At 42.2% G+C, this 21026-nt stretch overlaps 1 protein-coding gene and 1 long non-coding RNA gene across 7 annotated transcripts in view; one reads left to right on the forward strand and one right to left on the reverse strand.

Annotated features, from left to right (window-relative positions):
• Nucleotides 1-20107, forward strand: part of LOC138919354 (uncharacterized) — a 68670-nt gene extending 48563 nt beyond the window's left edge. For 2 of the 3 annotated variants that reach the window (XR_011429505.1, XR_011429506.1), the window contains 2 exons: nucleotides 19211-19257; nucleotides 19680-20107. This is a non-coding gene — a long non-coding RNA (uncharacterized lncRNA). Of the gene's footprint in view, nucleotides 1-4494; nucleotides 4713-19210; nucleotides 19258-19679 lie in introns of those variants that run through there. The other variant, XR_011429507.1, reaches the window with a different exon arrangement.
• The window catches only part of ADTRP (androgen dependent TFPI regulating protein), a 64171-nt gene that overhangs the window by 25889 nt on the left and 17256 nt on the right, over nucleotides 1-21026 (reverse strand). For all 4 annotated transcript variants that reach the window (XM_023624463.2, XM_023624462.2, XM_023624461.2 and 1 more), the window contains one exon: nucleotides 19985-20086. In XM_023624463.2, the coding sequence (XP_023480231.1) occupies nucleotides 19985-20086 (102 nt within the window). The remainder of the gene's footprint in view (nucleotides 1-19984; nucleotides 20087-21026) is intronic.

Below are 21026 nucleotides of genomic sequence, written 5' to 3' on the forward strand. Positions count from 1 at the left end.
AAGGGGATTCTGCCCGTAAAGAGATAATATTGTATAATTATGTAGCCTTCGGATGATCAGAGCAGTAGATGGACTCCAGAAATACCACTTCCCCTACGGGTGTTTTGGTTTGTTTTCATTCCATTCGTGAGTTAGAGAACAGCTAGTATTTTATTCTCTTTTTCGAGCCTGGAGTGTAGGTGTTATACGCTGTTGATGACACAAGACATCTAAATATCGGGGAAATTCAGAGGCTCAGTGGTGGCGTTGACATCCTTTTATTGCAAATAAGAAGCCATAGTAAAGAAACCATCCCACCTCTCGGAGCTGAGCGCTGGCCCTCTCCGCACCTCCTGGGCCTGGATCACATCCCTGTCATGTCATGCCCCTGTCATGTCCTGCCTCTGTGTGAGATACTCACTACCCCGTCCTTCTCACAGCTCCTCTGGTCTGCACGAGACTCTTCAAGGCTTAATTATACTCAGATTTAGTTTTTATACTGCCAATTTCATGGAGTTTTTCTCCTAGTCTCCATTAGATTATAAACAATTTCAAGGCAAAGCTCTCATCCCCTATTTTTTCAGGACTCCCCTCCACTTTCTGCTTAATATATGCTTTTTAACTTATTTCCTTCATTTGAACCCACATGTAGCAAAGCCGAACTAAGTCCTTAATGTTGCCAGAGCCCCTCTTGATCTGGTTACCTGTCGCGTCTTACTTCCATGCCCTGCTCCCCTCACCTACAGTCTTCACCCTACTCTTACCCAATTACTCTGCATTCTACCCACAGTTCCCCTCTCACCACTGAACTTTGCTCCCACTCTCTCAGCCCCCTCCATCTTCTTCGTAGATATCGCTGCCTCCAGGGCAGCATCCTGAAACCTTCAGGAGGTGCCCTTCCTAGGCAGGCTGGACCCCGCTGTGCTCATCTCTATCACAGCCTCAGAATCTGAAAGCAAAACAATAAAACTATAGAAGGGGATTCTATGTGATTGCATTCGCCTGATACTTGCCAAACCATCCAGAGATGGAAACAATTTGAGGTGCAGGGCTGTCACCATTTCATCTCTAGTGCCTAGCATGGTGCTTAACCCGGCCATTTAATATCTGTGGCATGAATGAATGAATCAATGAAACGATAGAGTGGGGCAGGAGAGGAAGAGGAGGTTTTCTGCACAGCCTGGCAAGGCACTCCAGTGCTCTGGAGTGAGAAGACAGGAGTGGCAGGCCAGATTCAATTGATATCAGCAGCCCCATATCAGGCTGTGTGCTTGGTAGCAGGGTCACAGAGTCAATCCCTTTCAAGTTGGTCACCTTTACCCTTTGTCGTGGCTATGGATGGCACCCCAAATCCTGAAAGTGGGTGCTGTGGGTCACAGGAAATCTGTGAGAAAATGTGACTCATAGAAACCACCTCTGCTTGCCCACATCCTGGCAACTAAACTGTGGACTCAATAAAGGGGTGTCACCATCCAGGAGTTGGCAGCCCTGCGGGAAGTTGGAAGACACATAGCCAGCAGAGGCTGCTCATCGTTCACCTGGGACCCACTGGCTTGTAGCCCTCCATACTGAGTGGGCCAGGGAGAAACTCCCAGGATTTACTCAATATCTTCTTTCTATCCCTTCTTCCACATCAATGTGTAATCTACCCTCCTCCACGCTCTGTGCCTGGCTCCACATGGCACACATGAAGACTTGTTTGTAAGACACAGACAGATGGGCAGCTCTCTAGAAAGCTGCTGCAAGTTGGAGGAAGGAGACTGTTCTTTTCAAGAAAGAAAGTTTAAGAAGCATGGGGATCTGCTCTTGCTTTAGATGCACCGTCTCTCAGGGCATCATCCCTTTCTCTGAGACATCTCATCATGACGTCAGTCCAGGATTCAGAATGTGTAGGCAGCTGGTTTCCCTGGGAGATAACAGTGATTCAGGAAAGCACCCTGTAAGCACAAGCTCTGGGGCAAAGTTCCAAACTCCCCACGTGACTGATCCTATGATAGATCACTTTCCACACTTTCTCCTTCCTGCCTCTGGCATTCCCTTGCCGACCCATCAGGGGATTCCTAAAGGGAATCACCAGCAGTTCCGCAAGAGTGGCAGTTGCTCTCTGGTGATTTTCCCAAATTCAAGTATTGCCTAATTTACGGTTAGACTGTATGGTGGGGGCGGGGCACATGAGCTCCCCAGGGGGTCTTACCAGTAGGAGAGGAGATGGCTGGGAGTGGGGCCTAGAGGTAAAAGAAAAAGAGAAGTTTGCTTGGGAAATACCCTCACTGGACATCTAGCAAATATCTCATGAGAAGTAGTTATGTTTCTACACTCTAGGCAATTAAAAGGTATATAAGATATGGTCTTAGAACTTAAAAAAGTATTAATAAATTTCAACTTATGCTGATTGTAATTCGACAGTATCATGCTAGGACTAGGCTAGTTCTAAAGCATTATGTAGAGGCGGCTCTGAAAATGTCAGACCACAGAAGGCAGCACTGGGTCGAGCCCTTGGAGTCCACAATGAAAGAAAACAAGTCCTTGTTGAATGCAAAGACCTACTGACCTAAAAGACACAGAGGTTTCTCTTCAACAGCTTTTGTGGCATCTCACACTGTGTCTTATTATATTAGAGAGTATCATTAAGTTGCGTTTTGTTCTTTCAAAATAAAAGTTAATTTTAATTCCCTTTTATTAAAAACAGATAACTATATATCACAGACTAATTTTTCAATTAGGTACTTTTGTTTCTTGTTGAGAATCAAAAAACAAAAGAGGTGACTATAGGATATCAAACTGAAGATGTTCAGTAGGATGGCAGATACATGAGTGTGGTGCTCAGAAGAGAAATTTAGCCGGAGATAGATATTTGGAAGCCATCAGAGTATAAATATAATTTTTTTTAGTGGCAGTCAATGAGATGACCCAAAGACAGTGTAAGATTGAGAAGAATAAAGGATCTCGGAGTAGACATTGTGCGACAGCAATAGTTAAGCCAGAGTTTCTCAACTGTTGCAATTCTGATGTTGTAGAATAGATCATTCTTTGTCGTGGAGGGCTGCCTGTGCATTGAAGGATGTTTAGCAGCATCCTTGGCTTCTCCTGTCTAGACGCCAGGAGCACCCACCCACCCCAAGTTGTGACAACCGAAATTTTTCCCGGATATCGCCAAGTGTCCCCTGGAGAGCCAAATCAACCCCAGTAGAGAATCCCTGATTTACATGATAGGCAAAAGCAGAGTATGTTGCAAAGGTAGTTGACAAGGAGCGGTCAGAAAGTCTGGAGGTAAGGTAAAGAAGGAAAGAGAAGATTTGGAGAAAGACACGGTCAAATGTCAAGGAAAGCTATTCAGATACGAGCATCGATGACCCTGGTTTTAGAAACAAGAAGGCTGTAATAAGCATTCAGGATCTTGCTCCTTGTGTCCCAAATTTCTCATTCTTCCTTGCAGGCTGCCTCCATGTTCCTTGTCCAGTTTCCTGCACCTCTGGGTTTCAACCTCTTGTTCATAGTATTCCCATGGACTTTGGCATCCCCGGGTGCTGGGAGAAGGTTAGCATGGAAGTATCTCCATGGCTGCCACTGCTATCTGTTCCATAAACCCCGAGGGTGGGTGGAAATCTGGACAAGTTTGTAAGTGTAAAATTTGGCAACCTATATGCAGGACAGGTTGATGACAAGTCTGCCTGCTCAGAGCCCTCTGTACTCCTGGGAGTGCAAGCCTGGGGCACAGAGACAGTATTCCCATTGCCAAGAAATTTGGCTCACTTCCTTATCATGGTCTTCTTAGGAAGAACAAAACAAAATTTCTCAAAAGGTCACAAAATTCCTTCTCACCACAGAACAGTAAAATGTGGCTTTGATGAGTTCCTGGATGAGTTTGGAGAGAGATGCTAAAAACACACTAGCTTTTATTCACAGCTGGTTCGTACTAGCAGAGCTTTTCAGAATATCCCTCTGAACTGATGGTGTATTTTTTGGTTTCCAAACTCAGGGGGGAAAGGCACAAAGGTTTTTGTTTTATTTTGGTTTGGTTTTTTTTTTTAAGCTTTCAAATCTGAATTTTTCTGGCAAAATCTGTTTCTATGAAGGGAAGTGAAATGCTGAAATCTCCCTTGCCTTTATGAGGCTTATTTTTTTATTCTGCCCTCAAAATAAGAAGACTCTTGATTACAATTGAATTGGTAAACTATTACATTCCATGGCAGCCACCAAAGAACTTATTCTCTTTCTGTTGGTGGAGTTCCACATTCGTGGATTCACTTTTCACATAGACATACTAATGCACCCCATATTGCTAGCCTCTTTGCCCATCAATAGGAACCCTTGGTTGAATATTATCATGTATCGCTCTCAGGGCCAGTGATAGCCCAGCAATAAAGAGGATGGGGGAAATTAGTCTTCCATACACTTTTACAGAGATAGAAAGAGGCTGTTCTTTCAACTGATTCTCCTCCTTTTTCCTTAGACCATCTTTCTTTCATCTGGTTAACTCTGTGGTCATGTCTTCATTCCTCCTCTTGATTTCAGCCTCTCCTCTCCTACCCGTCTCCTTGATTCAATGGCTTTTTTGAACTCTCTGGCTACATGAATACTCAGTTACCTAATTAACATCCAAGAATGGTGGTAACAGAAGAAAGTGTCTAAGCCTGGAAATGGTCCTGCCAGAAAGTATCCATCTCTGAGCCACAGTCCAAGTCAGAAGAAATGCCTTCTCTCCTTTAACAAAATATATGTAATTACCATGACTCTGTGTATCTCTTTGAACATAAATCAGTCACTAATACATCATAGGTCTCAGATATAACACCCAAAAGCCCCAAAGATATTTCAAGGTACCAATAATCTCTCTAGAATTTTCCTCACTTACAAGTTTCTATACCAAAGAACACCTCAAAGTTTCAAAGCATATAATGTCAGCCAAAGACTCTAAAGTCATGGCTGCTAAAGGCTTCCTCTTATGCTTCCAATGTCCCTTGGCCTCAGTACACTCACTCTGCCCCTAAGGAGGAATTCTGGGATTGGTCAAGGTCACAGAGAAGCTACCAGAGTAAGAGGTGAAGATGTCATTCATTCTTTCATGCAGCAATCTTCATTAAGTGCCTACCCCATGTCAAGGGCTGTGTGAGATGCTGGGGATTAAATGGTAAACAAACATGGTCCCTGCCCTTGTAGACCTTACAGTTTAATCAACAAGATTTTCTATAAACAAGTAGAAAATCACATAAATACCAATCATGATTTGTGCTATGAAGGAAACAAACATGAATCTACACATCAGGGGAAAAATGGAGGGATGTTCTTTAAGTAAGGTAGTCAGGAAGCGCATTCTGAGGAGGTTATGTTTAAGTTGGGTCCTAAAGGATAAGAAAGAACCATGGGAGAGCAGATGGGAACATTCCAGGCAAGGAGGACAGCATGTGCAAAGGTCCTGGTGTGAGAAAGAGCTCCAAGGGTTACAGGAACAGAGCAGAGGCCAGAACAACTATCACATAGTGTACTAGTTGGGGGGAGAAGCTCGACCTAACTCAGGAGCATTAGCAGGGGAGGTTCATCAGGCCTGGTGGGCAACAGGAAGGAGCACGGGCTTTACACTAAGTATAATGGAAAGTCACTGAAGAGTATTAGGAAGGGGGAAATTATTTTCCAATCTAGTCTGCTGCTGTATGGAGAAGGTTGAGAACGGAAGGAGGAAAACCAGTTTGGAGGTGTTGTGTGGGTGGCTTAGAGGAGATGCCCACCAGGGTATTGGCAGTGGAGCTAGAAAGTGAAGAGATTTGTTACGTATTCTGGAGGTAGAATGAACAAGATTAGACAACAGATAAGTTATTATGGATGGTGGGATGCAGGGAGGCGGCAAAGTCAATGCTGGTTTTTTGTCTCGAGCAATTGGGAGGATAGCAGATCCATTTCTTGAGATGGAGGAGCCCAGGACAGGTTTGGCAGGGAGTATAACAAGTCCGCTTCTGGACATATTGACTCAGAGATGTCTGCGACATGCCTGTGGTTGTGCCTATAACAGTGATGTCAAGTAGGCAGTTAACGATGCAAATCTGGAACTCGGAGCAGGAGACTCAACACGTGGACCGAACTAAAGCCATGGAGATGGAGGTGGGTTACAGGGCAAAGAGTATTGGCAAAGAAGATGGCCCAGGGCAAGCCTGGAAGAACACCATCATTCAGAGGACACAAGCAGAGACCGAGGTAGAAGGAAAACTAGTTAGCATGGTATCAACACAGCCAAAAAAGCAAGAGTTTCAGGGAGAGAGATGTTTACTATGCCCAATGCTGCTTAGAGGTGAGTAAGATAGGTGCAAAAATCCGAGTCCTGGATTTGGCAATGTGGAGATAGTTGGTGCCCAGAATAAGGAGAATAAGCATCATAAATATAGATAGTATGTATGAGTCTGGGGCAATGCTCTTGGGCTCTGTTCCATTGAGAGAGGCATACGAGTGGCTTGAAGGGCAATGTCTGCCCTAAAGGAAACTCCTAATTAGCCTAGCCCACAACCACTCCCCAAAATCCTAGTGAGAATCAGGGCAGGGCTCAGGAAAAGGAAATTATAACTTGAGACTCACCTCTGCTTCAGGTGGTGGAAAGAAGGGATGTTCTTTTCCATGTCTTTCCTTTCATCTTTTTATTAAGTCGTCAGTTGGAAAGACTAGACGCCAGAGAATGGGTCTCAGGAAAAGGATCAAGCAGCAGGCTGCCATTCTGCTTCTGGTGAGGCCTTAAGCTAAAGGGACAAGATGGCCCAACCTAATTTACAAGAATACAAAGGATTGGGAAATGGGTGTGGGGGTGGGGAGGCAGCACCTGTGTTGGCAAAGTCTCCATCTTGGGGCACTAGGCAGCTTGGAGGAGGGCTGAGAGTTTGGTTTCTGGTTACAGCTCTCAATGGGGTAAGTCCCAGTTAACACGTAGGACTTGCAGTTCACCTCTCCCCTGGTGAGTAGGCCTAAATTGTTCTGTAGGTTTGTGTGCAGAGCCTCCATGCTGGCATCAACAGGAAAGTAAATCAAGCAATCCTGAGGACGTTAAAACCCAACCCTGAAACTTTAATTATATACAGACTAAATAAGCAGCATGCACCAGAATAGAAAGAAATACAAACTTGGGCTTAATTGTTGCGTTGCCTAGCATGGAAGGCAGGCAATTTGATCACCTCGAGAGATCACTTTATGATCAAGAGGCTTTTCTTAATTGCCAGAAAACTCTAAGGGCCTCCCCTCCAGGGACGGCTGCCAGGATTAGAAAGCAGAACACTCCACCAAATTCATCTATAATCGCAATTTAGTGTTATTAAAGAACAGCCTGCGGAATAAGCCTTAGGGAAAGGGCTCTTGTCCCTAATAAAGGTATGAACAAAATGGACTAATCATTGGTTCTCTTTCTCTGCTTATATCTATCATTTTAAAATGAGTACTTTAGAAACTTGGCATGTTCCTCTCTCCAATGTACCCTGACCTGCCCATACCCCACCCCCCCATATCCGACTCCTGTTATTAACTGAAATAGCTCAGTTAGGGGTTAGTTGCATAATTTAGAGATTTGTGCCTTCAAGAATAGTAGAAATGCTTCCAGCGGGAGGTAACCTAAGTCTGCACAAAAGGCCTTTCCACCAGACGCCACTTCTCATCCTCACGGGTTTGAATGTACCCCACTGCAGGTGCTGTTTCTGTGCTTTTTTCTACACCTTAGAACAGCCTCTGACCACGGATTCAAATTCTCATCAGTTCATTTTTTTTCCTATTTTGTTTTTCCTCTTCTGTGGATGTGGAGGTCATACACTCCATTGCTCTTATTTTGGTGGTTATTTTAGACATTATACCATGCTTGTTTAACTTGGTAACAGCCAATAGAAGTCATCATCTGTCCCCCGACCTCATCAGCAATCCAAGGAGGCCTTAGAAGGCCTTAATTCCAATCATCCTTCTCCCAAATTATACGCTATTTTCCTCCAGTATTTTAGTTCACTGTTTTTTTCTTTTTTTTTTAAGGAAGATTAGCCCTGAGCTAACATCTGCCACCAATCCTTCTCTTTTTGCTGAGGAAGATTGGCCCTGAGCTAACATCCGTGCCCATCTTCCTCTACTTTCTATGTGGAACGCCTACCACAGCATGGCATGCCAAGCGGTGCCATGTCCACACCCGGGATCCGAACTGGCGAACCCCGGGTGGCCAGAGCAGAACATGGGAACTTAACCGCTGCGCCACTGGGCTGGCCCCAGTTCACTCTTTTTTGAAATCACCATAAGTTGAACAAGTCGCTTGCCATTGCTTCTTGTATCTTGAACCTTCCTTCTGAGCTCATTCTCCTTTCCTGAAGTACATCCTTCAGCATTTCCTTTACTGAGGGTCTCTGGGTGATAAAGTCTGTTTTAGTGTGTCTGAAAATGTCTTTATTTTGCCCTTGTTTTAGAAGATACTTTCAGTGAGTAAATAGGTTGACAATTTTTAAATTTGACACTGGGACGCTATTACTCTGCTATATCCTGGCTTTTTTGTTGCTTTTGAGAAATCAGCTATCCGACTAACAGCAGTTTCTTTTTTTGGGAAATCCATCCTACTATTTTGGCTGCTTCTGGGATCTTCTTTGTCTAAGGTGTCTGTGGTGTCATACAACTGGCTAGATGTCTCCTCTCTGTCCTAAGTGGCATTTTTGGGCACTTCCTGAAACTGAGTATTAATTTTTCGTAAATTCTGGGAAATAATAAGTGATTCTCTCTTCAAATATTGCCTGTGCTCACTCTCTTTCTTAGCTCCTCTTCTGCTTTTTTTGGCTTTGGTAAATTTCTATCACTTTTTTGTCGATAAGCCAAACATTTAAAACTATTTTTTAAAATATTTTTTTCAACATTTTAAAGGTGTCTTATAATGTTTGTTTGTTTGTTTCAAGCTACTGTTCCATTCTACAGCCAGAAAGGGAAGTCACTCAGGACCCTGTTTCCTTTGGATGGATAACCTTTGGTGGTTGAGGGCATGATTTGGAAGGAAGTGGAAATTTTATGGTCATGTATTGGGTCCCATCAGGAGCACAGAAGCCAAGAGCCACAGACTCCAGGAGAAAGGTTTTAGAGGTTTAGGCAGCTGTTGGAAAGGGTAAGGCAGTGAAAGTCAGGGATCCTTCTGCTGGATGCGGGTGATCAAAGGAGCTGGCTAAGAAGCTGTGGTAAATCTAAAAAGTCCCCGGGAGCGGCCACCATTGATCTCAGCTGCTTGTGGGATAAAGTGTGAGATTCCTAGGTGCTCGTCCAGGAGCTGCTGCTAACCTAGTTCTGCAGTCTTCCCACACATCTGTTCTCAAGGGCCACTGGAGAATCTCTTCCACATCTCATGAGAATGACTCTCACTGGCTGACTCTCACCCGGAAGCACACAGAGAAGGGGATTCTGGGAACTGTGTGTGGTTCCAGGCTTATCCCCTGCTACACAGAGGAGAATGGAGAAGGGGTGATGGTGATTCCAAGTTGACAACACTTTGGCATAGGTTATGTATCATCTATAGCACTTTATGTTATACACATATTATTTTGTTTGTTTCTAACAACATCACTGAGAATTAAGAACAGTAAACATGCTTTGCCTATTTTAAGGAACCCAATATCCAGAGAGGTCTATTAACTTTCCCAAAATTGCACAGCAAGAACATGGCAGAAATGGCGCCAGAATGAAAGTTTTCTGGTACTAAAGTCAATTCTTTTCATGAAATCAAAAATAAACTTGTAGAAAACATCCGAAGTCAATCTTTTTTGCAATTTAGACACAGAGCTAAGAAATTTTGCTTCCTCTCACCCCAATCTGACTTTTAAGGATCAAGCACAAGCACCCTTCTTCCTAATAATTTATCCCTTTCAACTTTTTAACCCGAGTAAACACTCAGAGGTGAAAGGACATTTGTGAAGATAGAATATGATTTACCAGATGGTCGATTTCCTGATGACCTGTACCTGGAGATGTCTTGGATTAACTGTACCATGTCTCAAAGTCACCACTTCAACAAAAGCCACTAAGATTAAGTGTCACTCCCAGCGGACGGTAACTCAATATTCCAGTTGTTAAATATCATTCGACAAATATTTTTTAAGCACCTTTTTTGCCAGGCTTACAATTTCTGTGATCATGATGATATTTTAATGCTACTGACTCTGACATTATTAGGTTAGCAAAGTATTTAAAAATATGTCAGTAAAAGTATGCATATTAATTAAAATGTTCCCACATAGAAGCATTAAACTAAACTCTCTGGGTGATCAGAGACAAAAGACTTTTATTAAATACTACTTGATATATTAAGTATTTTAGTATCTATGCCAATCATTGCTACAAAAGAATATTTATTGTCAAGCATGAGATGGATAATAAAAGAGAAAAATCACCATATTATTGTCTATTACAGTCGTATACACTAAGAAAATGGCAAAAACAGTATTTTCAAGCAATGGCCACGCTCTCTTGCCCCTGCTCAGCAGGCCTGTTATCTAGCATCAGGTTTTCATTCTGTTTTTAAACATTCACAATTAGATAGCTGACTCTTTGAGTGGTTAGATAGAGAGTGTGCCAACATGCCTGTAGATCTTCATGTTAATGGAGGTGCTCTCTAATGGCATCCAGGCACTTTCAGTTATCAGTGCACTGCTACAAGACTGCAAGTACGTACCCGGCCCCCTGTAGAACCACTGAGCATAAAGTCAGGATCCCCATGTTGAGCAAATCTTCTACTCACACTCCCAGAGTTGGCAGTCACCCCGTTTCACACAGCTTAATGCACAAGCTCCCTAGAAAAAGAGCTCACTCTTGTCCCCCTGTCCTCAGTCCTCTTTAGCTTTGCTCTAGTGTAAAATTTTAGAGAAAATGGGTGAATCTAGTGAATACGTGAAGGTGACAGAAAGAAGATGAAGCTGGTAAGTAAGGCTAGTGGTAGATTGGAAGAATCGGTGAGATTTAGGAAGGAGTTGGCAAAGCAAGTACCTACATGTAAATGAAGGTGCCCATGGGTTGGGAAAGAGGAATGAAGGGCAGGGCTGAGAGTTTAAAACTCAAGACATAAAGCATCTGAGAGCTAGGAAGCCATACGATGGGTGTGTAATATGTGGGGGAGTGGAGTCACCATCAAGAAGACTAGATAACGGCCTGCAGAAATATTCTACTGCCTGGTAAACCAAGGACCTGGAGGTGAGACAGAGATAGAGGACTTGGACCAACCTGAATTCCCAATCATGTACAGCGACTGCTCTGTAGGCAGAGAAGAGGAAGAGACGAGGGAAAGAGACATGGGGGCTGAAAGCCCTTCAGCAGCGACCTGTTCAAGGCAAGGATGGGACTCAGCAGCTGTCAGAGTGTCTGCCTGTGGAGTTACGAAGCAACTAGAAGCATGATAAGGCCTTTTCTGGGCAGGATCATTAATCAGGAAGGGGTGTCCTTTTGAATCTGACAGAGAAGGCTCTCACCCACCCACCAGGCTCTTAGGCATTTCCACTTCTATTCTGAGATCACGGGACTTTAGCTCTTTCCTACTCACTGAGATTTTATTTCTTTCTCTTGGTATTTCAGAGGGGTTTAGGATCTTCTCTTATGAGTTTCTCCATTCTAGTTTTTCTCCAGTACAAAGTCACTCTTCCCGTTGGTAGAATTACACATGGTTCCCATGGAAGTGAGGATTGGTTACAGCACACAGGAGGGGAGACCTACTAGCAAACCCTCAAGGGCACAGAATGATTTCAATTACTCAAATTCCTAGCAATTTATTAGAGAACATGTATATTTTTTTGGTCAATAAAAACCTTTGACCTTGATTTTGAAATTGGGGTCTATTTTCTACTGGTATTCTTCTATTCAAAAGGCAGCCTGTTGATGGAAAATCACTGGATAATGGAATTGTGAAAGCAAGCTACTCTTTAGAACACATTGGAAATTCCCAGAATTGGGATTTTAAATAAAAGAAGATACACTTTTGCCAATCTGCTTCCTGCTCGCAAGAGATGAAGAAAGCAGGCACCACGGTTGCTTGGTTTTGGTTATATAAAACCTTAAGGGGATTGGTAATCCTTTGCCAGTTCATTATCGGAATCTCCTCTGTTTACCTTAAGACTTCCTGAGGGGCAAGATGGCTTTATTGTCCTTACTCAGCTAATTCTGCTTCCTAATCCCAGTTTAGCTTCTGATTTCACTGCCAAGCTTTAAGCACTCGTTTAACTTCTCAGTGTTTCCCAGGTGAATGCCACTGGAGAGTCTACCCTACCTTAGATTGGGAAGTGAATGGAATGAATAAAAGGATGGCTAGAAAGTATTTTAAAACAAGAGGACAATCCACAAATAGCACTGCAGTGATTAAGCCTCAAAAAATATCCTAGTAAATATCAGGGTGTGGTAAATGATTCCATTTTCATTCCTGCTCATGAGCTTTAGAACAATGCTCTGAAAAAGGATCTTTCCCTCTGTACGCCATTGTAACATCTATTCATTGGCTTAACTAGTGTATCTCTACCTTTCCTAGAATCACAGGATGAGTTATTGTTCAATACCATTTTCCGGTCATAGTTGGAAGTCATGTTTTCTATTTCTAATGTGGACACCAGATCTAGAGTAGAAAATTTCCAGAGAAGATTTTAGAATTTAACGGTACGACAGATTTGAAGAAAGAGGAAGAGGCCATGAACTAAGGAATGGAGGCAGGTTGTAGATGGAAAAGGCAAGGGAACAGATTTTCCTCTAGAGCCTGCAGAAGGAATGCAGCTCTGCTGATACCTTGATTTTATCCCATTATACCCATTTTGAACTTCTGACCTTCAGAACTATCAGATAATAAATTTGTGTTGCTTTAAGCCATTAAGTTTGTACTAGTTTGTTACAGAAGCAACAGGAAATGGATACATACGGCCTTACCAAGGCTCTACCTCCCCCCACCACCCATCGAACTGCTCTCCTACAAGTCACCAGAGAATTCAATATTGCCAAATTCAATGGAAAATTCTAACTCATCATCTTACATGTTATCTCACTTGACCTCCCACCAGCTTTTGACACAAAATACTTCCTCTTTCTTGTAACATTTTTATACTTGTCTTCCAGGAGACTAAACAGCATTGGCTTCCCTCCTAACTCACTGGCACCTCCTTCTCAACCTCCTTTCTTCAATTCTTCTGCTTTTCCTCCCAAGCATTGAAAGTTGGAATGTTCTAAGGCTTAGTCCTGGGATAGTTCCCCAACCATACTTACTCCCTAGGTTTTCTTATTTAACTTTAAAAATGATCTTTAATGAAGACAACCAAATTTATGTCACCCACCCAGAAATCTCCCCTCAGCTTATGTGTCCAACTGCCTCTCTTGGCGTCTAAATTTTGCTGTCTAATAGGCATCTCTAACATATCTAAACAGAACAATTAATTTCCTCCTCTGCAATCCTTGCACCTTCCATAGCAGCTCTATCCATACCCCTTCCCTGTGTCTTAGGCTGGAAATCTTATCTCTTCTTCTTTGCTATAATTCAGTGAATCCTGATGGCTCTACATTCATGATCTATACTGAAGACACGCACATCAACTCCACTGCCACGTGCCTCATCCCAGCCTCCATCATCTCCTGCTGTACTCGGCAAACACTTTCTAACTGGTCTGCACGCCTCCGCTCTCCCATCACACCTCCACTGTGCCCACCCTTAGAGTTCATTTTCTGTGCATCACATCTTGAAATGTGAGCAAGATAAGTAAAATGCAATGTAGATAGGTAGATGATAGATAGATGTAGACACATAGAAACTTAGATTTGTAGGTGATAGAGATAGAGAGATAAGTGCTAAGGAAGAAAGAGTGATACACACATATATATATCCTTAAGGACTATTTTATATGTATATATAAAACATGTAGTATGTTGAGAAGGGACAGGTAAGGCCTGTCCCTCAGCCTTTATACCATTTATATAGTTTAAACATTAAAAGTGCTCCCCCAGCAGGTAAGGCCTCCCTGAAAAGATGCCCTTGCCCATCATACTCAGAATATAATCCTAACTCCTTATAAATCATGTGAGGCATAATCCAAACCCTGGCCACTGTCCTGTCATTCTCCTCTTCATTCACTCTGAGCCAACCACACTGGCCTTCTTGCTGCTTCCTAAAGATGCCAGCATTTCCTCTCAGGTGCTTTGTACTTGCTGCTCTGTCTGCTGGAGCCCGTATTCTGCCAAAACTTCCTGTGGCTGCCTGTCTCATTTTATCCAAATTTCCGTTAAAATATTGGCTCATCGTAGAGCGTCCCTGCCCACCCGGACTGCCCTATCACCTATTAAACCTACAACCTCTACACGCACACACCCCAAACACAGACACACTCCTCACTCTGTCCCGTTACTCCACTTTATTTTTAGTTTTAGCACTTTCACTACCTGGCAGTGTATTATTCATTTATCATGTATACATTTATTCTTGTCCCCCCCACCAAGATATATGTGTTCTCCACAAGGACAGATCTTTTTGGTGGTCTTGTTTACTTCTGCATCTTCAGCTCCTAGAAGAGGGCCTGGGACATAGCAGGCACTCTGTCAATGCTTCTTAGCCCTTCCTTATGTTAAAGCCAAATGTCTTGCTTATTATTATATATACTAGCTGGACTATATTATACATTATGTAAGATTATATAGCATAGAAAAAATATATATAATAAAAAGCAGACTCCCTATGCTGAGACAATAGTTTACAAAAATGGTGTCAATAGCATGTGGGTTACAGAGACATTTTGGAGGGGATTGCTCTCTAGCCATCTCACTGCCCACAGAGCACTGTGGACCGTGCTTCGGGTACCCTCCAAAGGCTGTCACTTACCAGCCTATAGGTGTGGGCTGGGGCGCTAGATCAGCAGAACATACTCTGGCTTATGTCTTATATCCTGGGGAAGCAGAAGTGGATGGGAGGCGGAGCCCCCATGGGAACCCTGACCAGGTCCCTCTTTCTTTTCAGATACAGACTTTCTGGGGAAAAATATTAGGCGGGTTTATTTTTGTTTTTTAACTGTCACAAACGTTCTCCCAAAGATGCTGCCGAACACAGCCTCTGTTTTTAGCAAGTTAAAAGGCTGATGTATGTATATGCATACACACACCAATATAAATATATGTACACAGACGCAGTTATGTGCCACATAGTGACGTTTTGGTCAACAGTGAACTGCATATACAACAGAGGTCCCATAAGATTAATGTCACACAGCCTAGGTGTGTAGTAGGCTATACCTTCTAGGTTTGTGTAAGTGCAGGCTATGATGTTCACACAATGACAAAATTGCCTAATGATGCACTCCTCAGAACATATTCCTGTCGTTAAGCGATGTATGACGATATACATATATGATCTATATATCTTTTTGTATATATAAAAGATTAGATATATAGTATCTATAATTTATGCTTCTTGATGTTAGGAACCATATCTCATATTTCTCTTGTCATGCCATAGAGAATAAAACAGCATTAAGCACATAATAATAACTTTTTAAAAATGAATAATGCTTGATTTTGTCTTTTGATTTGAAGTCAGCATGAGAAATCACCTGGGGCCCTGTTTTCAAGTATATGCTCAGTTATATCAGGAGATCTTAACCTGAGGCCCATAAGTGGAATTTTGAGGGTCCATAAACCTTCTAACATTGTACACAAAATTTGTGGGTATTTGTGTTCTCCTTGGGCAAACATCCATAGGTTTCCTCAGATTCACAAAGTGCCCTGTTTCCTAAAGGTTGAAAACCACTAAGCTATTCAGAGCTATCTAGATTGTGGGTCTCCTCTGCTCAGAGGAAGGGTGGGGTGAGGAACCAGGAAGGCATGGGGGAGGGATGTGTAATGTTTGAGGACAAAGGGCAGCCATCTGGTGCTGATGTGCCCACAGCTGGCCTTCCTTCCTCATCAGGACTTACCTACCTCTACTTAGCGGCCCAACAATTTCACACCAAGCTTATGGGTGGGAGAGAATAATCTGAGCTTGGGTCTGAATTTAGTGATAGCCAATATCTTGCATGCTGTGAGTGAGGAAGAAACTGGAAGGTTTAGAGTTGTACTTCTTTGACATTTTGACTCCCCGGCGCACCATAGAGGGCTCAAAGGCCTTCTAGGTTGTTCAGTCATGACCCACATGTCAGTCACAGCCAAAGCAGGACACAGAGGACATAGAAGCCCTCTTATCCATGTCGCTCATTTGGCAGTAATGACACACGCCACTTCATGACACCACCTATGTCAATGTCTTGTATTAGTATTAACTGTTATTTTATTATTTCAACTATGTGGGTGTATATACTAGGCTAAATTGGATTTAAGAGCGCTAGAAGTCAAAACCCTTCTCAAATATCGATCATGGTGTTACACATGTAGCAGGTACTTCATGGTACTTTATAATTATTTTTCCAAGTGAATGAATGACAACACAATAAGTAACTAAGTAGCTGTATTTGGTGTTTGCTCCAATGTAAAGAGCCAAGATAAGGCCTCTCTCTTATGAGCAGATTGTTCTAAAATCTCCATTAATATCAACGAAGACTTTTCAGTTCTAAAACCCTGTGATCACGCATTAGAGTTTTACATGATAATAGCATATTTATGCAGTCCTTGATAGTTTATAAAGTGCTTACACGCACTCTCTAGATAATCATGTACTGTTTTCAAATGTAGAGGGGCTCTGAGGGAGTTCTCTGATCTATTTCACCTCTCTTTTGGGGTAACCTAAACGATTTAGGTTGATTTCCAGAGAAATAACTTCCCCAGCTCCCTACAGGTTAGGATGTGATAGTTTCCTCAGTTACTGGATCCTCTTCCTGCTATTTAAACCTGTCTGCTCTGGTTCTATCTTTAGTAATCACTTAGATAAGACCTGAGGAGCTGATGTTTTTCTTGCAAAACCTGGAGGAATACTTTGCTGTTTTTTTCCCTTCTTTCATGAAGACTGGAGAACTGCTTAGTAATAAAACAGTTGGGCTGATCTACTTTAAATAAGGCAGCCTGGCTCAAATGGGAGTTCCTAGGGCACTAGCTAACGACAGCCTGTCCATGGTCGATGTAAATATCTCATTGACGTTACTAGTCGGTTTGGATACAAAACAAGGGTAGAAAAACATCTATTAGAGATGATAGTCAGCTTTGAGTGTTCCTACGGCAATGACAATGAGCTAGAAGGGTTGGGCTGAGAGAATTCCAAAGGCTGGATGAATCATGAAGTCTTAGAACCACACTGTGTCAAAGGGGAGAGTGATATTTCTTAACTTGACAAATACTGCTCATAAAACCCGGGGCACCTTCACAAATGACCACAGGGAAAATATTCCAAAGCTAAGACTAGAATAGCAAACAGAAGGACTGTTGTGAAATGAAAGAACCTTTCAGGAATGCATGACACTGGCTAGTTACAGCAAGAATTCTCATATTGTGGAAAAGAAAAAGGAGCAGAACAGGGAGTGACTTCCTTTTAGAGCCAGCCCCACAGGGAGCCAACTAGTGAGGACTGTCCATCATCACTCAGGAGGCCAAAGTGATGGTTTTGGGGTATATTCACTTTTTTGGGTTGTCCTGGAAGGACACTGTTAAAACATGGTGAGTGTTAACAAATTGACCTGGTAGCAGCTATTTCCATATTCATTTACACCAGTATTTAAGAAGTTATCAGGGAGCCTTCCTTGAGGCAATCGACCAGGAGGATTTAATAGCGAGGACAGAAAATGTCCAGAGTGAGGGACACAGTCTGGAAGAGAGGGATGAGAGGTAGTCATGAGGACACTGGATTTGGAGCAAACACCAAAAGGAAGCATGGGAGTTTTGGGAGTAATCACATTAGGGACACCCAATGCTGGCTTTGTGGATGCCAACATTTTCCCTAGAAATGGCTCTGTTGGGAGTTCCTCCAATTAAGCTGATAGCACCACAGAAGAGTCTGTGTCTGACCCAAGGCAGGTTAAATCCTTCTCTTCTCTCTTTGTCATCATTGTCCCACCTTCTTTGATCCTAGCCCCTTCTCTCTAAGGGATTCAGGTTGCTTGATTGACCAAAGCACAAGAAACAGGATCAAAGGAAACCCTAGAGTGTGAAGGCACAAAAATATTTAGGATCTCTGTTGGATAGTATCTGCCTTACTAACTAGATCATGGATGTGATGTACATTATCCAGCTATCTGCTTCCAAAATTAACCAAAATCCATATGGCTGTTTAGCAAGGTCACAAATGCTGGCATCACCAGCGCAACTATTTGGAAGAAACTCAATTTACTTCTATGTGGAAAATGGAATCCCAAAGAGGTAGGAAGTTTGTAATAATTATAGGAAAACTACTAGATGAGCTCACAAAGCCTTGAAAAGGTGTTTGATATAACGTGTTTGGCTCCAAATAAAAGACACTTTCAATACTCTGCCTTTTTATTTTAGTAACGTCTAGCTCAGTGAGCTGTCCCAAATCACTTCACTTTCTTAAGTTGAGTTTTGGCTTCTTAGCATCCAGATGGGGATTCTGGATTTTATTTTTTTAAGTGAGAATTCTCACTTTGCTATGTTAATCAAGCAAAGTGACATCCTTTTCATTGCCTGGTGAACTAGAAATCAGATCAAACCATAAATTCTGCACCTACTGTAGTAAACATCAACAAAAGTGAATTAGCCTTGTATTTGAATCCAGCTGTCCCACTTATGAGCTCGTTGGCCCTGGGCAAATCACTTAACCTCTCTGAGTGTTTTCTTTTTTTAACTTGTAAAAATCAGGTTTATAGTTGTTATCTAAAAAAAGTTGTGTGAATTAAATGAGTTCATATTTTATTTGAGGAACAGCCTTAGTACAGTGTAAAGTGCCATAAAATGTCAGGAATGTTCTCTACTTGGGTGTCTCAAATTACTGTTAATGGAAATTGGGAAGACGAGGAGGTGTTCTGACAAAAAAGAGGGTGGTAGAAGGAGTCCCTGAGAGGCAGACTTATTTAATACATAGTTTTGGTCCTGAACTCTAAGTTAGATCAGAACTTGTGTATCCTAGTCAGTTCATGATCAGTATCTCACTGAGCACATATTTAAAGTGAAAGTACATTTTTTTGGGGGGTGAGAGGAACATGTGAAGGCGAGAGTTGATGGACTGGGTTGCTTTTCCAAATTGGTAATCATGTGAGTTTTAAGACAATGTTAGGATTAGGAGTTGAAGAAAGTCTGTGAACTTGGGGAGCCTTGATATGCTACTCCTTCCCTGGTAACCAGTTTCCCCCTGTTTTTTTTAATGCCATTTGCTTCACAGAATCTGATACCTCCTTCTGAACTCCTGAGTGATGTGGAAATGCAGTTGTAAGTATTGAGAAACTGAGCTGAACTTTGAACAATTACTTTGTGCGTGCAGAGCCAATGACTCAGAACTCCTCCTCCATCCAAGATCTGGACGACTTGCTCCAGCTCCACTTGTCCAGGTCACTGTTACTGGCACTCAGATACCAGTGACCTAAATATCTCAGAATAGGTTCTGTTTGCTGTTCAGCCCCTCAAAAAGAAGTGCATGAATAAAAAAATCAAAGGGGAATGTATTCATAGAAATACATAAGTAACAATTGCGTTTGTGGTGAATAGTACTTACCAAGTGTTAGCTAAGAAACTGCTGCTGAGTTGTAAGATGCTGTTTGGATGTTGGTGTGGATTTTTTTAAAGCTTGCTTGATCCCGTCTCTAGATCAGAATTTTATTACATGTTATTTGCTGAAGTTGCTTCTCTTTCAGGACCGCAGCCACCAAGAAGTTGCCTGCCCTTATGGCTACGTGTCTTTTCAATGACTTCATAAGCAACTTGGCAAAGAGTCTTGCCTGGACATCCCCTCTGCTCTCAGTGACTCCAACTACCATACCAGTTTTCGTTCATTTTGTATCCACATTGTGCTCTTTAAATAAATAGTGACAAGATGGAGAGGGGGGACTGATCGGGATGTTGGAGGTTGAGAAGTTTGGAAACACTAATGAGGCATCTTGGAGTTCTCAGGACAGAGGCTATTGCCTTTCTATATCTACTGAATTTTCCCCTCACTCACCATCGCATGATTCAGCCACGCTGGAAAGATAACATCCAGGAACTTAGGGTAAATGAGTTCTCTATTATAGAGAAAGAGGATCCAGAACAACAAAAATACAAACTGGAAAATAAAACACAAAAATAACATTTTTAAGTTTGTTTTCAATCAGAGCTTTCTAAGATAACCAAGGAAACATAGCAAAATAAAAACAGATACCAAATTTAATGATATCTTCATATACATTATAGAAATTTAACATAAAGAAAAAAGTTTCTTATTGTTGAATTGCTATATCCACTCTCTCTAGGGATTCTCGAGAGATAGAGATCAATTATTTGTCATTGTGGTGGGCAGAGAGGACATAGATAAACGGGATTCATAGACCAGTAAGTCATTTCGTTCTAACCAGTGACTTCTCTCTAAGCTTTCACCAGGAGTGCGCCAGAGCAGCCCCATGGAGTAGCTTGAGTCTGACACTTTCCTTGCCCACCCTCTAATTAAGCATGACAATGGGAGCAGGAACGCTGGGGAAGAGAAGTGATAAGCTCCCAGGAGAGTTAGTTCACAAGCTACTTAACTGAGAGTTGGATCTCTCCATTGCTCAGAGCTTTGGGTTGGTCCTCCTCCTCTTATACCCTTGGCTATCTTTTCAGTGTCTGTCTTCTACCTTACAAAGTCAATGTTGAGATGGGAAAAAAAACTATTAATCTTCCAATCTTCCTCTCATCTTAAATTCCAAAGGTTCCTTTTCTAAGCCTTAAAAAAAAAAGAATAAACTCCATTGTTATTAAAAAAAATCTTGGCCCTTAGATCTATGGAGGTGGATGAGGAGGTGTCCTGAAAAGTAAAACTGAAATGCCACTACTTGCTCTGATATCTGAGAACTCATCAGTGTTTGCAGAGTTTCATTTTGCACTTCAGTTTGAAGTCTCAATACCAAAGGAAGCAGGACAATGACAGGTAGAAGGAGGTAGTCATTTCTAATTATAGGCCCTGCTGGGCGGCCTGTGTGCTTGATCTCAGTTTGCTTCCATTCTAACTACTGAATGAAAACATGCAC

Source organism: Equus caballus, chromosome 20 (genome assembly GCF_041296265.1).
Source record: "Equus caballus isolate H_3958 breed thoroughbred chromosome 20, TB-T2T, whole genome shotgun sequence".
Lineage (NCBI taxonomy): Eukaryota > Metazoa > Chordata > Mammalia > Perissodactyla > Equidae > Equus > Equus caballus.